The following is a 17,897-nucleotide window of genomic DNA, read 5'->3' as shown; positions in this document are numbered from 1 at the left end:
TAAAATATAAATGAAAAAAAAAAAATATATATATATATATATTGATTGTGAGTGATCCAAAATTCACAAGTTTGGAGTACATGATACTTTATACTAGAACAAATAACTTTTTGCTCTAGCAAATAAGCGCAAAAATTATTTACGAATGCAATTTTACTAAAGGAAAAAGTTGTTCTTTGCGCTAAAACAAACAACTTTTTTCAGTAAAATTATTCAATAAATAATTTTTGCGTTTACTCGTATTACTTCAACCTGCTCTCCTGCAAAAACTACTTGTTAGACGCAATTTTGGAAAAGGAAAAAGTTTTTTTTTAGCATAAAAAAATCACGTCCTATACTCCAAATTCGGATTACCCTATATATATAAAATATATAATTTTACCAATAGATATTAATCTAATAGATAGAATATAAATATTCTACATTTTAACATTAGTAATATTAACGTTACATCGACAATCATTTCTTCTTGCAAACAAATGAGATTATCGAGATAGAAAGAATTTTGATGCTGTTCTGCGTCGGAAGACTATATCGCGAGTATCGTATATTTTGCATTCTCTTAAAAAAATAATACTATTATATATATTTTTTAAAGAGAATTTTAAATTATACTCGACAGTCTTTCGACATAGAAAAGCACTTCTTTCTATCGTACATCTCGATAATTCCACTTGTTTGCATGTAATAATTGTCAACGTTAATATTACTAATGTCAAAATGTAGACTATTTATGTTCTATTAATAAAATTGTCTTCGTAGTAACTATAAGTAAGATAAGCAAAGTAAAAGATTATGTGACCTCCAAAAAAGAAATTCTAAAATATAAAAAAAACGTAAATATCGAATGCGTTTTTCATTCTGTGATAATCAACCGAAAAAATTGTTTCAGTACCAATATAAAATTATTCTCCGATTAAAATTATATAATTTATATAATTTTCTTTTATCTACTGTGCTATTCAACATTATAATATAAATGAATTTGTAAAAACGTTATTCATTAACATCGTTTTATAATAATATTAACCATAGATTATCTTTTCTTTCTACGAATTCATTTAATTAAATAAATATGTAATCATTGATATTATCCATATTTGTATGTTTTCCATTATAGAAATTCAATTGCACAAACACATGATCAATTTTTAATTTTTTTTCTTTTAGGTTGATATTTATTACTTTAATCTTATATTTAAAACTATCTTAAGTACAGTCTTAAGATGTCGAACAATCAGACAGCATCTTAAGACATTACTTAATACGACCTTAAAATTTGTAGATTATAATTCTTCTTCATATAACTCTTTGCAACAAATGCAATAACTTAATAACTGCCTGTAAAAACCTATATCTATTATTATAATTAGAAATAATTGGCTAAATTGCGTATTAATTCTTATACGTGAGAAATGATAATAAATAACTCCGAGGTTAGCCGAGCGGCCAAGTAAATTGCCACGTTATCGATCCGAAATACGGAGGTAATAACCCTAAAGAGTGAAAAGAGCGTGTGGACCATAATAAATCGGTATAATTGGACGGTTCTAATTGGCTCGCAATTCAAGGTAATCTACGATATTTTTGCATAGCCCTACCGATGTTCTTACTCGCAGTTAAATCTTTCGAGAAGAGCTTCAATAAAACTTGTAATCGCCCAATTTATCACAAACAAATTTGTTAATTTACGTAATACTATTTATATTTTATTCATCATATCTATTAAAAAATATTTGGCAAAAAATATAACGTATACTGATTTTTGTTTAAGAAAAATAAATTATAATTTTTATCTATGTATTCATTATATATGTATAAATTTTTATCAGTTTAAGTCAATATTATCAAAACTAAAATAAATCTTTAACGTTATTAAAATAAATGGTAGAAAACCAACGTATTTATTCCATTCAAATAATTATTAATATAATACAATATCATTTATTCTATAAACTAATAAACAAAGCATTTTTATTTTTATTAAAATTATATACCTCTATATTTGTATGTGTATATATGCATTTACTCTATTCAAAATATTCAAACTTTATACAATGACTTGTGAAATTAATTGAATCGTATTATTGTTACAAAATTCTTTTTAAAATTCGTAAACAAAGATACATTTGTTAATAAAAATCGTAGATATTTATTTATTTACATTGATAATGACGTTATACTGATACTGAAAAGTCATCAATTGCTTTGTTCGCATCAGTTGTACGTAATCAATGATTATATTGTATATAATTGTATAGTACATTTTATCATATCAGTATTATAAGTTATTATACAATATAATCTTTTTCTCTTTTCCTCTTTTGGAAATCGTATCGAAATTGTTATATTTGACTTGAAAAACTTAATTGATATAATTATAGAGATATTTCTACTATTTTCTTTCCTACTAACTTAAGATCGATCGAATTCCTACCGATATCAACCACAAGCCATAGCTTTATGTACTCTCAACTTGACCATTCAATCTTAAACTACAGAAAATGGTCGCATTATCTGTAAGTTCTAGTCGGTCCGCGTGGTTTTTCCTAATTGCGCTAGTAACAATAATATATCAGTCCACGAGAAAGCTGTTGCAGTTAATAGTCATATCCGTCATATCGCATAAATAGACTAAAATAATTCAACGAAATTATTACTTTCTTTTACGTAATATCTGAAGGTAAATTCCTAGAATTCTTATAAAGCACATCGCAAAAAGTGCGGTTAAATTCATCATTAAAGTAACTTTATATTATCTACAACAAAGTTATAAATTTAACTTTCATCAAAAGAAGAACGTCTTGCAAACTGCATGTTACGCGATAGAACAAAGAAACTTATGTTATCGGCATTCAAAAAGTCCGTCATAACAAAATAACACAGATAGTTATCCATTTAATTTCCTTTCGCTCTTGTATGTAAAAATATAAATATAAACGTAAATGTGACAATTCGCGTTTAATAATTAATTACTAGAAAAAAGAAAAAAATAAAGTAATAAGATAATAAGTAACAATAAATAAACAGAACTAAAGATATTTAAAAAATCTGTTCCTTTTTATTTGTTACATGAACTATATAATTAATTCGAGAATAAAAGGAAAGAATTTAATAAAGAAAAATTGTAATATAAACGCTGCACAAGTTCATTATCTTATACAGCAAAATGTATTGATGATATTCTTCATCTCATTATGTCGATTTCTCATTTTCTGCCTCACTTATGTCATCGTAAAAAAGCTTTGAAATTCTAGAGAAGATCCGGAGGATATACACACGATGTTGTCGTAATATTATACACTGTACAGCACGCTGTTCGCAGTGCCGTAACGATTACGCATTACAACTGACTCTGCATTTCCTCGATCGTGTACATGATCGCTTATACATCACTACCGGTGCAGCGTAAAAGTGCATCGACTTTCGCGCGGACTATTTCTGCCGGCCACCTCACGTGAACGCGATTTTCTCGCAAGGCTTTTTGTTCCTCGTCTAGGATATAAACGCGAAGGAAATTGCGCCGTCACGACTCGGTTTCCCGTAACGTTAGCCACTTTGCCGTGTAATGTTGCACTTGGGGAGAATAGCGCGGTTTAAAATTACATCGCGATGCGCGCGATGATATGCAGATTAATATGTACGTTTCCGCAACCTCCCGAGTCGCGAAACTACGAGAAAGATCGCTTAAACTTGTTCAAAAGGTTTAATTAAAAGATGTCACTCCTTATGCGCACCTGATAGAAATTATGGGACAAGCAAATTAAAAGAATACATATGTGTTCCTACAACAAATTGTGTTTGTAATAAATTTCTTTCAAAGTACAATTACTTTCAAAGATCAACAAAGAAAGGGAAAGCATGTTTTATTACGTTATAATCATGTTCAAATTTCAATGTATGAAACGACTATTTTACTAATCAAATTATAAGATTCGGCGGTGCAATAAATCATCATCTATCCATAATCTAATATTCGGTCTTATCTTTTACACAATCATATATATTGATCAGTATCAATTCAAGTGATAGTTAATAATGTTTTAAAAACACGCGAACAATCGATGTATAACGATAATATTATATAGATTGCAATAGGATCTTCCCCTTTTTCTCGGTGGCATCGGGGAATCACCATTGAGAATAGATAATAGAAATTACACAGCTGTGCAATGAAATGATCTTCCCCTTTTTTCTAATATCGGTTTATCAATATCAAAGATGGACAATGAAAACAAGAAAATAAACAATTGCAACACATATAACAAAATAGTGCAGCAAAAAATCAAAATTTGAAAAAGTTAAGCCGTTTGATTTGCTCTGTATTATTGAAAATCTTATTGGCATTGACCTTTAATCACTTTACGGTTTAATTGATTTGATTCATATTTTGACTTTGTAAAACTGTAACGTTTACAGTCCTCTGGTATCTATTACAAAAACGGAATTTGAAAAAATTAAGCCCTTTTTTCGACAAAGTTTGCAGACAAACGAATGGACACTATGAAATTATACAGTAGAAATTAAGAAATTTGCTATACTACTTAGGTCCGGTTCCACTAATGTAAGATTAACAATCTTGGATCAATTTACTCTTTATCTTTTCTAATTCTGAGAATTAGAAAAAAATAAACAATAAGTTAAACCAAAATTAAAGTTAATTTTGTGTAATGGACCTTAGTATAAATAAAAATAAGTACGAGATTAGATTGGAATCAATAAATTCTCTTAATAATTGTCTAATTTATGTGTTTGATATCAATATTATTATCAATACCCCACTATAAATATTATCAATATTATATCAGTTTAATAATATTGCGAAGAAGTATTTTTATATCCATTTCCAATTAAACGAGTATCCGTATTACCAGTATCTGTACTGCCAGTATCCGTTGCCGACATCAGAATCCACACACGACAATTAATAAGACGTAAGTAATTAAATATTATAAATAATTAAATATTAATGTTTTGTATTGTACATTTTTCATTGCATTAAATATATTAATTCAGTCAATTTATTATTTGATCCACTGCAAATATTTGATAAACTTTAATAATATAAATCTCTTGTAATGCCTAAAAAAATTACATGTAAAATTACAATAATTATAGCAGACAATTTTAAAATCCACACGGAGAAAAATAATTTTACTGTTGTAGTAAATCTACAATTGCTACTGTATATTCGTAACGGCAGCGATAAAATTTAGTTGATATAACCAGTTTTAGAAATTATTTGTTATTAGAGAATCTTTGTTGCTAAAATAGAAAAAAATTTGTTGTGTGTATTTGTCTTTAGAACCAAAGTTAATTTGCTGTTAAAATAAAATAATGTGTTCTTAGCAAATTGTTTTTTATTAGTGGTACAAAGTTACTATTATTCATTCAAATCTATTATGACAGCAAAAGAATTTTGTTATTGTAATCGATTTGTGTTACAGCAAAACTTGATTTGTTAAGATACGCCTTGTATCCTGTGTTCTTAAAGAGTCTCTCGTCTCTTTTCTGGAGTCTTTTGTTATTATAAGGTCGCTGCGTTCATAAACGTATTATCGCGAGTGATCTCTCAATATTTTATCGTATTTATTTTTATTTTTTCTATTATTCACGTTATATACTTCTGTTACTTTATTCAACGTCAACGTGTATTCATAATGATACGAAATCTGCTGGACAATTGAGGAATGCCTGAAGAAATTATTTCAAAATTAACTCTTACCGTACAAGGTCAAGTCACTAGTGACTGAGCGATTCCTGTTTGTGCAAGAGTCTTTCGATAATTATAAATTAGGCTACATTTTATTATTTTTCAAAATGAAGTTCCAAATTTATTCTAGAAAGTTGAAAGTATATTGGTGAATTTTTAGAGATTTTTTTTAACTGTTCTGAATAGGTAAAAAAAACGAACAGGTTTTAGTGACCCAGTTTGTATGGATATATGAAGCAAATTGTATCTTGTATTGTAAGAGTTAATATATTTTTTAAATTCTCGATCATGTGTATTGTCTAATCGAGAGATGTATTAAAAAGATATATTAATTTTGAAATAATTTCTTCAGACATTCCCCAATTATCCAACAGATTTCGTGTATGTTCTTTTAGCTAAATTATTTCGTTTATACAATCAAAATATGTCATTAATTTAGTAAACATATCTTGCTACAATAGCAAATTTAATTCGCTCGTGTAGCTCAAATAAATTGTTTGTAGAACAAAATCATCTTGCTAATTCTTCAAATATGCTTTGCTTTTGTTGCAAATTGTATTGGTAATGCAACAAAAAAGATTAGATTGATTAAACAAAAATTCATTTATTCTTACAGCAAAATAATTTAGTAGTTTTAACTAAATTATATCCAGCAAATAGCAATCAGTACTTTTAACAAATCTCTTTACTGTCCACATAGTAATTGATAAATTTTACTACAGTATAGTAGCATAAAATCTACTCTACCCAGCAAATTATTTTTCTCCGTGCATAAAAACTATAAAATATTCTATTATTGTATAATTTTCCGTCTAACATTAATATATATTTATACAATTAGAGATAAAAATATATATTTTTATAAAATCGCACTATTTTATGTATATTTCCACTATAAATAATATTTAAATTGTGTAATTTTTACACATATTATTAATATAACATACAATTTACATACTTTTTTTTACAATGCAACGACATTATGCAATATATTCTTTCGTAAATGCTTCTCTGAAAAATAATAAAAACCGTAAATGTGAAACAATATAAAGTTAAAAGTTATTTATAATATAAGAAGCAGATCTCTTATTAGAAATAATAAAAAAAAAAACATTTAATTAAAAATCTAATAATACATACAGATTCTGATGCAAACTGGAAAAAGATGATTTGCATTCGCTTGGGAATAAAACTTCGTTGTGAGACGTAAATTCTCAAGTTAGATTTGCAACATCATGATAATTTCGTTTTTTAAATGCAATAACGTAAAAATAATATTTCCTTTCAACCTTTCGCAACGTGACAAACAGCTGGAAGGCGAGGGCCATTCTAATTATCTTACCTTACCACGGGATAGTTAGGACAAGTGATCAAAATTATATATGAAACGACCTTAGATATATCTAATGTATACTGTCACTTAAAGATTCTTTTTACGTGACGTCAATATGAACGGTTCCACACGATTAACTGTAAAAATTGTTATCATGACCCAAATGTTTGTATTTCAATATGCAATCAGCCGGATAGTTCCACGGTACAAATAACCTAAAACAAACATGTTGTTTATAGTGCCGAATTATTATTAATCAGGTAGAACCCATACATCGGAATTTTCTCTTACTCCGAAATGGACTTAGTGAATATTGTCTTCGATCAAATCTTCACAAAATTCAGAAAATAATAATTAATCCAGTAGGAATCGATTCAAATGTTAAATTGAGTAAGAACTATACGCAAAATCATCAATTTAAATTTCTGCAAATATTAAAATTATTAAAAAAATTTAATGTGATCTTCTTTTTATTTATTATTAATCATATTATCAGATAAACTGTGTTATTACCTTAATATGGAATATTAATAAGCAACTATTTACCTAATTATGATAAAGATTGAAGTTTCCAATAAAAAGTTGATGACAAAGTAGAAATTAATTCTGTTGACATATATGTAAATTTCTAATTAAATTGATCCAAAACAATAATTAGAAATTCAGAACAAGGCTAATGAAAGTCTAATGCTGATGTAAGAGCGAAGAATTAGGAGAAGCAGATAATATTCAGGTGATGATTATTTTTTATCGAAATAAAAATATTTTCGCAAATAAGGGGCATCTTAACTGATAAGGGGACTTCTAGCAAGCCAGTCATCCCCTTATCACTTTGTAACGTTCAATTTCGAACAGTACGCCAAGATAGACTGACAAGATATTAATTTAAGGAACGATTTGTTTTAATTTATATCTTATGAAAATTGTGAATCAATGTTTGTGAAGTTCTTTATTTCTCGTTGAGCGTATTGATTAGTGCATTTCCATCAATCTGTGAGTGACTTACTATCAACGATGTATCATATTTCTACTTTTTCGCTGAAGATGACTCTAAAATGAGCCAAAACGTTCGATACAATAAATAAAGATAACCGATAAAGTTATAATTAATTTAATATATATTTTCATGTCAATCAATTTATTACTCTGCTGTTATTTATCCTGCAATATCCAAGTCAGTAATTACAACCAGGATTACATTTCTTTATATGTCATCTAAAAATCCGGTGACCCAATAGTGTGTATTTTTCATCTGAAAAATTTTCTTGGCTAGTAGTATCATTTTAAAAAATTGATATATTCCAAGTAAATTTAACGCTCTATAATTGTTTAAATAACAACCGGAAGAAAATTAAACGCGACTATTCGTTTTGTAAAATAATTATAGTTCGTCCAATAATTATTATCTTCGCCTTTCTATCGTTACAGAAACTAAGCAAGAGAATACAGTCCAATCAAAGATTGTTGTTTATTTTTAACAATGAATACTGAAGACAGGTAAGGCATGAAACCCTTTATTAAATTTTATTACAGTAATAAAATACTAAGATATTTTTATGGAATAAGATTTATACGTTAGGTTAAAAAAAAGAATCAAAATAAAGAAAAATTTATTGTAAAATTAAAAACGGCTAAAAATATGATTTGAGATTTCAATTATTGATCGATACATAAACTTGTGCATAGAGCACTGAGACGTATGAATCTAATAAACAATAAATTAAACAATATACATTATCTAGTAATAATTAGATTTCATAAAATCCTATTCTTTTAGGCATTTTTAATTTTGTAATAAATTTTTTTTTATTAAACATATTTTCTTTTAGGACCAAGTCAAAGTCTGCGAAAAAAGCTATTATTCAACATGTTCAATCTCATGCGAAGAATCAACAGCTTTATAAAGTAAGAACGATAAATGAAGAGCAATTTCAAAATATCAAATGTGACAAATATAGATATAACAAACACCATATTATTCGTCCTAATAATCTAAGAATTGACGTAATCTTATTAACTTTCTTATTTGTAAATTATATTTCAGTCCTAGTAATCTAAAATTTTATGTGCAGGTTTATAACATAAACGTGCCCGTGGACTATCTTCTCAAAAAAGCGAAAAACTACATTAGGAAGAACGGAAAATCTATAATTGTCATTCCTGATTTAGAGATATTAGGAGGTTGTTTAAAAATAAGTAATGGAATCTTGAGGTCAGCACTACTATAATCATTATATAACATAATCGAGAAAAAATTAATGTATATTTTTTGTATAATATTTTTACAATATTAAATTATCTACTTCAGCAGAATAATTAATTTTTCAGAGATCTTTCAAGTCTGAAAAGAATAGGAAATGCAACTATATTCAACACAGAACAGACACGAAGTATACAAGCTAGCTTTGGACTTTCTACACTTCAATTAAAGTGTCATTATGAGGTTAGGTTTATAAATTATTAGATATTAATGATTAAAAAATATTAAGCATAAAAACATTTAACTTTTTTTTAATATTAATATTTGTCTTAATATACAGCTTACAATTGGCTTCATCACATTCAGTGGCAACATATTCGCAGCTATTAATGGATTAGGAATAGCGGCGAAACTGAATGTTGATTATGATGATTATAATAAAACATACGACGCAAGTTTGGAGCACTTTCAAATAAAACGTGGTTTAATCACTATAAAAATGACTGGTCTAATTCATGATTTAATGAATATCATAACCAGTCAAATTACTTCATCAATAAATACTGAATTGTACGACATAATCGAAGTTATAATCCGTAATTTTATTAAAGAGCAAATTAAATTTCATTTGTAATTTATAATAAATAAATCTTACAATTATAATCACGCAAACTGTATAAATTAACAATCTTTTCATCTTTAATGATGTGACAAGTATAGGTTTTAAAAAATTCCACTATAATATATAAATTTAAATATATTATATACTTAATTGTGTACTATCGCTTTTTATTTAATATAAATCATTGTTAAAATATTTATAAAATATCAACACTTCTTAAATAATAATTTTTATTGTAATATGTATCAAAGTAATTATGTAATAAACCAAAAATATATCTGAAAATTCTATTATTCTCTCAAATATCATTTTATACAGCAATATACATACAACAAAAAACATAATATTTCTGTATAATTTTTGAAAAATATCTGTTTAAAAATGCGCATTTGTTTTATATGTTAATATTGAAGAAAATTGAATGGATTCAATTAGACTGTGCATCGTTATTTGTATCAGCGACTATTTCTGCCGGTTTGGCAATAACAGCTTCGGAAATTGCAGCTTTTTGTACGTCATTATCTGTACATTCTTGGGAAGAATTATTTTCATCTTGCTCTAAAATTTCTTTTATTTCAATATCACTATTAGAATTAGTAACTACAGGATTATCTTGCATGGTATCATTATTAGTGTTACTAGTACATTGTACTTCCATGATAGTATTATCACTGTCACTATTATTTGTACTCATTGCACGCTTCAAAGCTAAATATTCCTCCACTGATCCTGTTGGAGCTGTCTCAAATGTAACAGTTGCATCAATTGTCGATGGCTGTGCAGATAAGTTTGGTGATTTATTCAGCTTGGATAATCTTTGACGTTCCCGCAAACGTTTTCGAATCTCAGACTGTATTTTCGATTCTTTTATTACATTTTGAACGTCGTCAGTCTGATAATAACGCGAAGCCCAAGTTTCTGCTGAATTCGATTTTGACAAAGTAGTTTCGGATACAAACTGCTCATTTTCTTGCTGAGAAGAGACAATTTTATCTTGACTTTTATCTTCATCACTATTATCTATTTCCATGACTTCACAGTAATCATCTAAATCAATATCGTCTATATCTGTCGATCTCTCTTCTTCAACTTTGCTTTCTTCTGTTACTTTCTGTTTTATCTCATCTCCTTTTTCAATGATAATTTCATTTTCGTCAGAAGGATTTAATTTCGATTTAATACTTTTATCACTTGATTCCTCATTAATCTCAGGAACGTTAATTTGTGTTGACTCTGAAGAATTTGTAATAATAGAAGCAAGTTGTAATTTTCCACGTGACTTTTTCTTCGACTTTTTCCGTCTCTCAGCAACATTATCCGCAGAAATCGATATTGATAATATATTATTTTTTAAATCTACATTTCTTTCGGGCATTATTACTTCACTTGTGTTAATTAGATGTGTTTTAGTTACAACATTTGTGCTATGTATCTCTATTATTCCTTCATTTTCTTTTCTTTCCTTCAAATCTTGTGAACTGGTTTTGATAGAATTTTCATCTAAATTATTCACGGATTTTCCAGCTTTCGACATATCGTTTTGCAATTCTTTATTTATTCGTATGTCTTCCCTATCACTATCACTAGATAATAACTCAACAACTGGAGCAGGGTTAGGAATTACTAAAACAACATCTTCATCTTCGCCTTTAATACTTTGTTGAGAACTAATAATTCTTTCTAATTGCTTGCGACAATTCTCTTTCGCTTTGTCATCTATGCTAATGTTATTTTCTGTTGCTTGAGTGTCATTTGTTTGTGATGAGTTAGAAGGAATTATATCTTCCTCTTTTCGTATCAAAGCTCTTATTGCGCGGGCTCGCATTTCTAGCTCTAATAAATCTAACAAACTATCTCCTTCTTTTCCTTTATCTTTATCATCTTCCCTTTTAATTTTAACCTTTTCAATTTTATCATTACTTTCGCTTTTAATGTTAGATTTTGTTTTAACATTAGGCTTATTTACATTATTTTTCTTATTAACTGGCGCTTTCCCTTTAATTTTTGTTTTATCTTTCTTTAATTTTCCTTTCGTACCATTCTCCTTTTTAGACAAATCATCATCGGTTAACCATTCCTCTGTATCAGAAATGATTTCTAAGGAAGGGCCTATTAAGAGGAAATTATAAATGAGCAGATTATTCCATAAAACTTACATTCTATATTAAAAATACCTAGTATTTATATACCTGAATCATCAGAATCTTCACTTGTATCTGAGGACTCTAACATAGGTTTGCTATTTAATATAGATAATATTCGAGCTTTAGACATACCATTTAACTCACTTTCACACCATTCTTCAAGTTCACTTAAATCCATATGCTATATAAATAGAAAATAATATATACACTACTTGTATTTAAAAAAAATATTTTTGTATAACTATTATTAGATTAAATATTTCATAACTCACTTTAAGAACTTGTGGTAACATGAGACGAATCTTTTCTGGTTTAACAGATTTAAAAAGTTGTCGAGCTAGTACTTTACGATCAGACAAATATTCTCTAATTGGTTTTAAATCTCTTGCATCAATCTCTTCTTCGTCTGATGATAATGATGAAGATGTGTAAGAAGATGCACTGCTATATTCCTAATAATATAATTATCTTTAAAATAATGTGTACACTAAAAACATTTCTATAAAATTTTCGTAATTAAAAGCAAAATGTTTCTACAAATATATAATGATAAATACCTTATTATTGGCTATGCTATTTTTACTTTTAGACATCTTTATGTCGTTTATGAAATAATTGCTTCAATCTGAATAAATATCAATGAGCATTAAAATAAATTACATTAACTTGTAAAAACAATTCCCTCTTCTAATATTTTTATCTGAAAAATGTATAGGTTAATAGACACTTCACAATCCTGTTATATTATCTTACATTTTCTATATTAAAAGATAAATCTACACGTAAAAAAGAAACTAAAAAGAAGAATACATAGAAAATTCTATAAAAAATACAATTAAAAGTAAATTTAATAAAAGATTGAGTCAATAATAATTCTATTTCTAGGTTATTTTTATTATTATAAAAACAACACTAATAGAAATTTTACTTGTCACCATTTACAATTACATGTAATACTTACTTTATTTATTAGATACAACGTAAACAGTATAGCTTATTTCTTGTAACAATTATAACTCGCGTTACTAACAATTCCTGCCTGTTTTGTTTACAACTGTTTACAACGAATCGTGACAGGTATGACAGCGATTTAAACGGGATACGCCATCACTTGGTGCATTCGACAACGACATCGTCGCAATCCGATAAAGATTTACTAAAAGTATCGTATAGATGTCACTAAATGAACGTGCCAACACTGTCACATTTCAATGCGACATAATGCAATATAACCTGTACCGTTGACAACTATTTGTCAACAAAATGATATTAATTAAGTATAATTGCTGAATGCTCGCTCACAGTAAGTACTACCGTATTAAAGAAATGAAAATGTTTCATGATAAAATAGAATTTACCTTAATGGATTTTATAATGGAAGCATTTGTCTTTTGACAGGCATTTGACAGATAATCAAGTTTCGAGTTAAAAATTAATCAGTTTTGAGAATTATTATATATCACATATCGTTATCTCGGTGCAGACACAAATATTTACAAAACTTTGATACTATGCTGATTGAGTATTTATAATACTATTTATCAAGTTTAGTATCAGTCATATCTTTGCCTAGCACCTGTGTAATTCAAGCAACAAAAATGTTGAACCGCTTTAAGTCAGTATTAATGAGTGCTGTAGGCGCAAGCGAGCTTGGCCTACAGTACCCTAATGATTCAGACAATGATATGATGACAGACTATATTAATTCTAATTATGTAGTAGAAGTAGAAAATAAGCCTTACAGCCGTCCAAGTTTTCTAGGCTTGACAGCTGAGGAAACACAGGTATTTCCGAATCCTTATATGAATTATATAACAAATTGATTTATGTATTTTTTAACTCTCTCTCATAATATGATTATAATATTTGTATGAATATCTCTGTATATACTGAATGATTGTATTAAATAGGTGAGTGCAGATCACAGAGTAAGACCTATAATAGTTCCAAGAGATCTTAGCCGTTTGCCGTGGTGTGCTGGCTATGCAGAATGTATAAACGCTGGGAAGAGTACTTGGAATGAGGATCAAGCTTCAGCAACACGTGGAGATTTGAAATTATCAGACGTTAATGTTACACTGCCTTATGTCATGTTTTCAATGTTTGATGGACATGCAGGGTATCAAGTGGCTCTTACAGCAAGATTACATCTACATAGGATAATCCTTGTGTGTGCTATCTTTGAAAAAAATATTGTCAAAATAATTTGATATGTATATTGTGTAAAATATTCATATTAATATTTAAAAATAGGAAAGGTTACTGGCTATACCAGGCAACATGCTATTAAATGAAGATGAAAATGAACTGATAAAGGGTAGAGATCTAGTGACAGGTGCTATAGAATTAGCATATAGACAAATGGATCAAATGGTGGAGATGCAAGCTCAAAATGGTGGTGGTGGTTGTACCGCTATTACAATTTTATTTCTTAATGGAAGACTTTATGCAGCAGGAGCTGGTGATTCGAGGTATGTATGTTATAATTTATATATGTGTGTGTATATTATAATTTATGTATATATACATACACTCAGCAAAATATCAACAGTAACAGTTAGTTATAATTCCCAATTGAATAATATAATTATTAAGTGTTATATATTATTAAAAAACGCCTGTGGGAAATTATAACTAACAGTATTATTCTTAGTAAGTGTTTTTTCGGGTAGTATATTGTGTGATAGATTAAATATTTATGTAATTGTTTCTATATGATTAAACAGGGCCGTATTAGTTTTGGGAGAGGAACAACGTGCTCTTACTAGAGATCATACTCCAGACTCCGAATCAAATCGTGTTAGAGCTCTAGGTTTTTTAAGAAGTAATGAGTTGCTCAAAGGTCATTTTACTCCGTTGGAGTTTAGAAAGAGACCATTGCAAAAGGAATTGGGATCTTTGGTTTTATATAGAGAACCTTTTATGACAGGTTGGGCATATAAAACTTTAACACATCCTGATTTAAAACTACCGCTCATTTCAGGACACGGAAAAAGGGTACATACATCTCAGCAATAATTTTTAATTTTATATAAAAATGCTCTTGTTTATGGTATAGGTATATATAAATTAATTATTTGTGACATACAGAGCAGAGTAATGGGAACGATAGGCGTGACTAGAGGCTTTGGAGATCATGGTTTGAAAGCAGCAAATACCGGTGTTAATATCAAACCATTCCTATCATCACAACCTGAAGTACAATCTTTGGATCTGGACAGTTGCAATCTCACCGAACGAGATTGTATTATTGTCGCCACGGACGGACTTTGGGATGTAGTATCAGATAAAACAGCGGCAGCAATACTTAGAAAGACTCTTGCACCTGATACTCCATCATTAGAATATAGGTATCATTGCGAAATATATACGCAAAAATTAATTAGTTTAACTACGATAAAACTACAATGTATCTATTGGTTTTCAGACTCACGATGGGTGCTCAAGAATTGGTGCAAGCAGCAAGAGGTCGATTAATCGGTAGAGTATGGATGGGAAAACCGGAAAATCCTAACGATTCGGACGAAAAATCCTCACCTATAGCATCGGTGGACGATATCAGCGTGTTAGTAGTACCTTTATATCCATACTTATGCGAGCATAAACAGTGGCTAAAAACAACACAGCAAGAACGAAAATATGCTGCAGATTCACTAGTGTGCTTCGATTATCCTATCTCTAATAGATCCACTGATAATCCCTCATAATGCATCATTACGATAATCTGATCAAATGCTCTGCGAGCGGCAATGTTATTATTCAGTACGCAGCTAACGAATTACATTTATTTGCATTATTATAATGATTCGTCGTATATTCGATATACGATGATTTTTATTTTACTATAATTATATTTTAGAATTAGCGATATTCAGGTGCACAGTCGCCGTATATTCTCCTTGATTCGCAAAACACTAAATTATTGTATACTGCCACGTATATATGTTAACTATAAATAGTATGTTCTTATTATTTAAGTAAACATTCCACTGTGACATTATTTTATATAACATGAAATATCTACAATATTCCGAATATATGTGATCATGTATAAGCACTTCATATATACTATATAAGCATTAATTTCTAGATTGTTACTAATATGTAACTAGTATAGACTGCATACAATGTAACATTGTGCGCATATAGACTGTACATACTGGATGCTTTTCAATTGTAAAATCATTAGAACACTTTCGTTACATTGCATACAATAACACAAACTGTGTTCCATTGCTGTAATCGTCAACATAATCAATCCAAGAGTTACTAGTTAGCTGTACAATGAATTTCACTCACACTGCTGGATCGATACACATAAAGATTGCTTTCTATAAAGTATCTAAGGTGTAAAGTATCTAAAGTAACATAATAATAAGAATAATCAAATTTGATAATTAAATAATGCATGTATGCTCTATTAAATAATATGACGCCATTACTGGACATTAAATTGTTCAAAATATTCATATATAGCTTTTACATTTAACTTTGCTAATTTCATGTAAAGCCTTTTTGAATGGACTAATCTAGTTTAATACAATTAGTTTAATATCGAATTCACTATAAACTTGGATTTTCTAGTGACAATTACATATATGTTACTAATTACGGCAATTATAAATGAGGTTGGAGAATGTTAGGTAGATGATATTTTGGCTTTTTTCATTCAACACAAGTCGAAAAAGCTACATTTAATCTAATTATCTGAAACCGTGCATAGTGTTATACATTCTGTCCAAATGAATTATGCACAATGTTGTACTTTGTGCATTCCTATGTATGTTTGTGTTAATTGTGATTAGCAATTGAAAAGTAACCAATGTAATATTAAAAGATACCACAATATTTTTATATTGCTTTTGAGGCAAACATATGTTACCATTCAATATTTTGAACGTATTATAACATTTCATCTTTATAGCTTTAAGTTAAAAAAACATTAACTTTATGACTACGAACGTGTGTGCGTGTGTGCGTGCGTGTGTGTGCGCGTGTGTGTGTGTATGTGTGCGCGCGCGCGCGCGCGCGCATGTGTAGATATATATATATATATATATAATTAAAACTGAGACTGCTGCATTAAAAATTAGAAAATTTTAAATAAATAGTTAATTAATTCTCTTCATTTTATTGATTTATTACTATATCGATATTATTTCCAATCATTAGGAATACTAGGAAACGTTTTGCATGTCGCATGTCAGAGAGTTAACAGATAAAATTGTAAGTATGATATGTGATATGTATAAAAAATTGTACATAGAAGAAGCATTGCTATCCTTTCGCAGTAATCATGATAATAATTAGATTTTATGACATTATGTATTACACAATTGTAGCTATATTATATTAAATAAATATACGCATATCTCTATTATATGTTGTTTACTTTGACTCAGTAATCTTGAAAGATTTACAAGACACATTTCATTATGATGATGATTTAACTTTGTTATAGCTTATTTTTTATGTGTACCATTTTCCATTTTTTTTTTGCACAAACAAACAAATTATTTTTGCAAGTAACATCGAAATTTGTATTCACTGAAACTGAATCGTCTTTGAACTCCGATGCTGCGTCGATTATTATCGGTGAAATAGCATTACTTCCGAGGACTTGCCACGACCAATACATTCCGGTGATCGTAAAGGTGCTATTTCATATTAACCATGCGAACTAGTAATTGTATACTGAATATTCGTAAAATACAACGTTCCGTATTATCTAGCATTTGTCGCGATTACGTTTCAAAAGAAAATATAAAGAACTATTTATAATATTAAAATCTGTGCTCACTGTTGTTGTAGTAGTTTTAATGCAGGAATCGGTCGCAATCGATGAAATGTGTTTCTTGTGAATACTCGTGACTGATATGTTCCAA

General features: G+C 28.6%; 3 protein-coding genes across 5 annotated transcripts in view; 2 read left to right on the top strand and 1 right to left on the bottom strand.

Annotated features, from left to right (window-relative positions):
• LOC108748907 overlaps window positions 1-9,880 on the top strand; it is an 11,535-nt gene extending 1,655 nt beyond the window's left edge. The window contains exons 1-6 of one of the 3 annotated variants that reach the window (XM_018487323.1): window positions 4,832-4,934; window positions 8,475-8,543; window positions 8,876-8,951; window positions 9,119-9,258; window positions 9,375-9,489; window positions 9,587-9,880. In XM_018487323.1, the coding sequence (XP_018342825.1) occupies window positions 8,527-8,543; window positions 8,876-8,951; window positions 9,119-9,258; window positions 9,375-9,489; window positions 9,587-9,880 (642 nt within the window). In that variant the 5' untranslated portion in view covers window positions 4,832-4,934; window positions 8,475-8,526. Of the gene's footprint in view, window positions 1-4,831; window positions 4,935-7,911; window positions 8,040-8,474; window positions 8,544-8,875; window positions 8,952-9,118; window positions 9,259-9,374; window positions 9,490-9,586 lie in introns of those variants that run through there. The other 2 variants (XM_018487322.1, XM_018487324.1) reach the window with 2 other exon arrangements.
• A 377-nt stretch (window positions 9,881-10,257) lies between these two features.
• Window positions 10,258-12,605, bottom strand: LOC108748890 (probable ATP-dependent helicase PF08_0048). The gene is made up of 4 exons (XM_018487295.1): window positions 12,570-12,605; window positions 12,285-12,464; window positions 12,058-12,193; window positions 10,258-11,977 (listed from the first exon to the last, which is right to left on the bottom strand). Exons 1-4 carry the CDS (start codon window positions 12,603-12,605, stop codon window positions 10,296-10,298), a joined length of 2,034 nt encoding a protein of 677 aa, XP_018342797.1. The 3' UTR covers window positions 10,258-10,295.
• Window positions 12,606-13,218: 613 nt separating this feature from the next.
• LOC108748885 (protein phosphatase 1H) lies at window positions 13,219-16,441 on the top strand. The gene is made up of 7 exons (XM_018487287.1): window positions 13,219-13,315; window positions 13,411-13,796; window positions 13,923-14,180; window positions 14,266-14,483; window positions 14,739-15,009; window positions 15,103-15,362; window positions 15,440-16,441. Exons 2-7 carry the CDS (start codon window positions 13,611-13,613, stop codon window positions 15,717-15,719), a joined length of 1,473 nt encoding a protein of 490 aa, XP_018342789.1. The 5' UTR covers window positions 13,219-13,315; window positions 13,411-13,610; the 3' UTR covers window positions 15,720-16,441.
• The last annotated feature ends 1,456 nt before the right edge of the window (window positions 16,442-17,897 follow it).

Source organism: Trachymyrmex septentrionalis, unplaced genomic scaffold (assembly GCF_001594115.1).
Source record: "Trachymyrmex septentrionalis isolate Tsep2-gDNA-1 unplaced genomic scaffold, Tsep1.0 scaffold25, whole genome shotgun sequence".
NCBI classification, from domain to species: Eukaryota; Metazoa; Arthropoda; class Insecta; order Hymenoptera; family Formicidae; genus Trachymyrmex; species Trachymyrmex septentrionalis.
Note: the sequence above shows the minus strand (reverse complement) of the source record. Positions and strands in the feature narration are given on the sequence as shown.